General features: G+C 43.0%; 1 protein-coding gene across 1 annotated transcript in view; it reads right to left on the reverse strand.

Moving 5' to 3' along the window:
* COX16 (cytochrome c oxidase assembly factor COX16) overlaps positions 1–2851 on the reverse strand; it is a 118613-nt gene extending 115762 nt beyond the window's left edge. Inside the window, exon 1 of the mRNA XM_072629263.1 lies at positions 2555–2851. Within this exon, the coding sequence (XP_072485364.1) occupies positions 2555–2623 (69 nt within the window). The 5' untranslated portion in view covers positions 2624–2851. The remainder of the gene's footprint in view (positions 1–2554) is intronic.
* Positions 2852–6000: the final 3149 nt, after the last annotated feature.

A 6000-nucleotide genomic window follows, 5' to 3' on the forward strand; every position in this document is an offset into this window, starting at 1 on the left:
ATTATATCAGACACTGGGCAGCCAGGTGGCTCAGTGGATAGCATCAGGCCAGGAGTCAGAAAGACTACTCTTCCTGAATTCAAATCTGGCCTCAGACACTTACTAGTTGTGTGGCCCTGGGCAAATCATTTAACTCCATTTGCCTCAGTTTCCTCATCTGGAAAATAAGCTGGAGAAGGAAATGGCAAATCACTCCAAAATCTTTTCTAGGAAAACCCCAAATGGGGTCATGACTGAAAAACGACTGAACAACAAAATGTCAGACAGTATTCAACAAACATTTATTACAAACCTACTATGTGCAGGAAACTGTAAGGGGCACAGTTATGAATAAAACAAGGGTTTTGAACCTGTGGTCCATGGGTTTGTTTTTTAATTTAATATTCTGATAACTGTACTTCCAACATAATTCCATGTATTTAAAAACATTATTTTGAGAAGAGTCCATAAGTTTCACTACACTACCAAAGGGGTCCACAACACACCAAAAAGGTTAAGAGCCCCCGGAATAAGATATGGGGCCTGTTCCCAGTTTTTAACATCTCAGGAGGTGATGGAGGATGTTGGCTTCACGTATCAAAAATAGATTAGAAAATAGTTTGTTTTTGTTTCCCCAACTCTTACCACAATACCTGAGGTCACATAGTGGGTACTTGTTGATTACCTGACTAAAGAGCTTAGGATGACTCCTAGAGTCGCTCTGTTCCTTTCTGATTCCACCACCTTCCATGGTTTCTCTGCACAGGTAAGTCTCAAATTATATCTCCAACCCTAATCTCACTAATTGCCTGCAGGACATCTCAATGTACAATCTTGCCTCCATGCCTTTACACAGGTTTTCCCCAAGGCCTGAAAGGCACTCCCTCTTCACTTTTTCTGAGTATCCCTAACTTTATGGCCCTGTTCTGGTGCTACTTTATATGAAGTCTTCACTAATTTCCTCTTTGTAGATATTCTTTCCCTCCTCAAATTATCCTATTTTTTAACTTAAGTATACATGTTATATTACTCTAGTAGTTTGGAAGCTCCTTGAAGGCATAAATCTGTTTCATTTTCATCTTTATATCCCAATACAGTTGCCTTAAATGCAATGGGCACTCAGCAGATTTTTGTTCAATTACATTCTATTTTTAGACACAACAAATGCTCACAACAAATGTGAGACAGGATCCACTAACCACAAAATCCATGATCAAAGGAGATAATGTAAACTATTTTGTAATCTTAAATCCTGATAGAAATGTCAACTATTAGACTAGAAGAGGTGATAGGGAATGGGGATACAACAGTCATACTGGGTGTGTGAAAGCTCTGGTCTAGAGGACACAACACTAATAAAGAAGGAGTGCTTGGGGGGATGTACAAAGTCTCATTTCCCCATTCCTACAATTTAGACAAGTTCACAGGAATCTAGATTTAGAGCTGGACAGGAACTTGGTCATCAAGTCCAATACCTTCATTTTACATTCACTGAGAAAGTTTAGACTCACAGAGGCTGAGTGACCTAACCAAGGTTACCCAGGAAGCAGGGGGCAAAGCCAGGTTTTGAAGTCAGGTATTTTAACTCCAAATCCAGCTCTCTTTCCATTGCAACCACAATTCCTCTACAGTAGGCTGCAGCATCCCCTAAAAATTAAGTCTGCGGAAATTTTCCTCACAATAACTGAGCTAAGCAGGATATGAAAACTAAGCCTCAGAGAAGTCAGGATGCAATTCAGGTCTTCGGACCCCAAACCTGGGCATCTACCTTTGCAAGGCACTGTGCTCCCTCTCCAACTAACTCCCCATTAGATTTAGAGATTTAGGGGCTGTTTTTGTCTATCTCCAGAGCTTATACAGGGATAGGTAATTAATAAATAAATTAAATTAATTAATAAATGCTGGCTGATTAAATGTAGTCATCCCCATGGATAAACAGGCACCTACTACGTGCACTTAGGGCGCTTCACAAATTCCACTCCATAAACATTTACTAAGCACCTACTGTGTGCCGGGCACTGACCACAAATATTCTGTTTTGATCCTCACAACCATTCTAGGAGCGAGGTGCTATTATTATCCCCATTTTACAGTTGGGGAAATTGAGGCAGAGATTAATTGGTTTATCTAGGATCTGGTAACTAAGGCTCCTCACTCCACTACACAACTAGTCTCCTCTAGGGGAAAAAGACGCCATCAAAGAAAGCTTCAGGAGCCTCTGCCCCGCAGCTCCATTCGCTGGCTCCCTTCCCCACCCGAGGCGTGATCCCGGCGTTCTTCCCATTTTGGAAATCTCCAGCCACCAACCCCACCTCCTCTTCCAGGAATCCCGCCTTCCTCCGCTTTCCTCTACGATCTCCGCCCAGCTCCGGCCTCCCCGGAAGCCCCGCCTCTATCCTCTCCCTCTCCTCCGGAAGCCCCGCCTCTATCCTCTCCCTCTCCTCCGGAAGCCCCACCCCATCCTTGTCTCTCCGGAAGTCCCGCCCCAGCCCTCTCCCTCTCCGGAAGTCCCTCCCCCTTCCTCGACGCACGCGGCTGCATTCTCCCGTCCTAGTTGCCCTCCGCCTGCACTCACTAGCATGGGCACACCGTAGCGCAGCGTCTTGTTCTTCTTCAGAGCGCGCCTTACTGCCGGTGCGAACATGACTTCCTTTTCTCTTCCAACGAGCGGCCCTCCGCCCGACCAAAGTGTTCAAATGCTGGACATAAAACAAAAGAGTCCTTGCCCTCTTGCATCTCCTCGGAACTTCCGGGTGAGGGACTAGATCCGTTCGAAACCCGTTCCGACCGGAAAAGTGGGCTAGCGACTTTTAAGTTCCGGGGGAGGGGGCGGGAAGAGGGAGGTCTCAGTACTCTAGTTAGAGTAACTCCCGAGGGAGGGGCTGCGTCCGTCCGAAAAGAACGTTCGAAGAAGCGCACGAGCTCCATACTTGAGTTCCTACCTCACTTTGTATATAGGCTCTGTAGCGTCAAGGGGGTTAAGGACTAAATCTAGGGTTTATCTTGACACTCTTGACCCTATTTCTTCAAGAAATATTTATTAAGCACCCATTAATATGTGGTGAGTGGTGAGCAACAAAAATAACACCCCTGCCTTCATGAAGGTCATAGTCTAGCTCTATGGAGCTTCTCATACTTAGGGAGATAGGGAGCGGATCTGATTTCACTGGGAACTCCCTGCTGAGGACGCTCACTCCGCCGATGCAGGGCAGCGCTTTGTCCGTAAGCCGCGGGCTCCTGAAAACTGCTAAGAGCCTAGAGAGAGGACATTGACCCGCGCAGGCCGCGATGAAGCCGGGCTGGCTTCCTGCCCGCTTTCCCATGCTGCCTCTCTATACGACCGTGTGCGTAATACGTAGGAGCAGCTGGCTTGTATATATCACCGCCTGCAGAGAAGGTTGGTCATTTGCATACTCAGGATGACGTGGAATTCCAGCTGAGATCCTCTGACTTCCATGCACATTGTTTTTGTAACAAAACAGATATTGACTAGCTACACGTGCGTGTGCGTCCATGTGTGTGTCTGCTCTATTTTCCATGTATTACTTTTATACAGAATACAAATTTGTGAGTAGAATTATTGTAATATAGTTACATACAATATAATATAGTCCCCATTACCTGTCCAAATACAGCTCCTTAGTAATCGTAACGATAAGGATGAGCTTGCCTTACCATAGACCCACTATGTGACCGCAGACAGATTTTCTCTGTATAATTTATGATTTCATCTTTCAAAATATGATGAAACAATATGGGAAAAATTCTAGATTGCTGCTTCTTGCCAACAGGGAAAAATTGGCTGGCGAGGTGGAAATGATCGTTCCCTCCTTCAGTTTGTAATCAAGAAGTAAAACTCCAGATGTAGTCTGACATACATTCTTGATTTGGGGAGAAGAGATTTCCGCTGTTCAGAGGGGGGGGATCTAAAATTCTACAAGAGAATTCAGGCAGCCTCTCAAGAATGCAATATTTCTTGTTCTTCGGGCATCTGGAGCCCACATAATGAATCAAGCATGCCAGCATTTGTTAAGCATTTTTAGGTGTATAAGTAGTAGGGATACAAATTGAAAAATAAGACATTCTCTGCTCTCAAAGAGTTCATATTCTAATTGTGACCTCTGGCTGTCCAGGGCACCACACTGAGGCTCGATTTCTGGGTAAAACCTCCTGCCCTGGACCTTTCCCACCTCCTCTGCCTTTCTCCTAATCGAAATTAATCTGTCTCCAAATTAATTTGTCTCCAATTATCTAAAAATCCTGTTTTTTGTTATCTCATTTAGTAAGTCCAACCTATAATAACTGGACAGATTCCTATGCTCATCTTTTTTCTTGAAGCAGTGCTGTGTGTTAGGCTGATCCTGTACATGGAAAAAGCTGATCATCAAGGCAGAAGCAGGATGATAGAACCAATCTCTTGCTTTTAAGCAAAGATCGTATGGCTCCCAAGTATCCAGTAGAGGGAGCTTTCTTTATGCTAAATGAACTTGTGTCCCATTTGATGCAACTCTAGATTTTGACAAGAGCTGTAATTCTTATGGCCCAGCCCTAGAATTTTAGAATACAGAAATAAACAGCCACTCCTGAAAATTCTTATTCCTCACCACCCTAGGAAAATATTTTTGAAACCCCAATAAAAATCTTCACTCCCCATGAACATATCTTCATTATTTTAGCTGTTCTGTTTGTTTTTTTTAATAAAATAAATTCTTCCAAATTTCCCACATAGATGGTGGTTCTTTCTCTACCAGACTTTTATCTTCACTGCCCTATTTCATCTCCTGACATCTCTGCATACTCTTCCAATCTCTCTACCCACTCCCAAAACCCATGTAGAAGCAGGATGTTATAGTGGATATTGTGTAGAACCTGGAGTCAGAAAAATCTAGGCTCAAATCTTGCCTCTGATACTTGATACCTAAATGACCACAGACAAGTCACTTAACCCTTCTAACTTCTAACTTCAGCCTTCCTCATCTACAAAATGAGGGAGAAAGACTTAGTAACCTCTAAGGTTCTTTATATCCCATACCTCAACCAAACTTCACATTTCTATTTAAGGTAACGTTATTTTTCAGTCACAAGGTACACAATGTCCAATTCCGTATCTAATCAGTTTCCAAGTTTTGTCATTTCTATTTCTGTGATATCTGTTAAATTTATCCCTTTCTATTCATATAATCTCTACTATGGTTCAGACCCTCATCGCATTTCACCCTATTATAATGGATCTACCTACTTAAAAATCTCTTTTTTAACCCATCCTCAACACAGTTATCAGATTAATATTGCTAAAACACAGATTTAGCCAGCTCCTGCTCAAAAATCTTCAGTGGCTTCCCATGGTCTTTAAGAGAGAATAAATCTTCCACCTAGCATTTAAGCCACCACACTCTGGCTGCTACATAACTTTACAGTTTTACTACATTTTAGGCCTTCTTTATGCCATTCAAATTGTCCTAGCTATTCTCCACATTCATGCTTTTGCCCAAACTGTCCCCTGTGCCAGAACTGCTCTCCCTCCTTACTCCTAACTGTTGGAATCCTGTTTCCTCACAGACACAGCCCATGTGTCACCTCCTTCACAAGGCTTTTCTTGAGACCCTAAGTTGTTAAGGCACTTTCCCTCTTGAAACTACTTTATTTTCTTTTTTACATATTTCTATTTTTGTGGTATTTCAGTCATGTACAACTCTTTGTGACCCCATTCAGAGATTTCTTGGCAAAGATGCTAGAGTGCTTTGCCATTTCCTTCTCTAGCTCATTTTACAGATGAGGAACTGAGGCAGACAGGGTTAAGTGACTTGCCCAGGATCACACAGCTAGTAAGCATCTGAAGCTGGATTTGAACTCAAGTCTTTCTGATTCCAGGCCCAGCACTCCATCCATTGTGCCACCTAGCTGCCCATATTTATATTTACTTAGTGTATATGTTGTGTTCTAGCAAAATGTAAGTTCCTTGAAGGTAGAGACTTGTGAAAAAGATCTCAGGGTTCTAGTGGACTACAAGTCAACAGTATA

Source organism: Notamacropus eugenii, chromosome 1, assembly GCF_028372415.1.
Source record: "Notamacropus eugenii isolate mMacEug1 chromosome 1, mMacEug1.pri_v2, whole genome shotgun sequence".
NCBI classification, from domain to species: Eukaryota; Metazoa; Chordata; class Mammalia; order Diprotodontia; family Macropodidae; genus Notamacropus; species Notamacropus eugenii.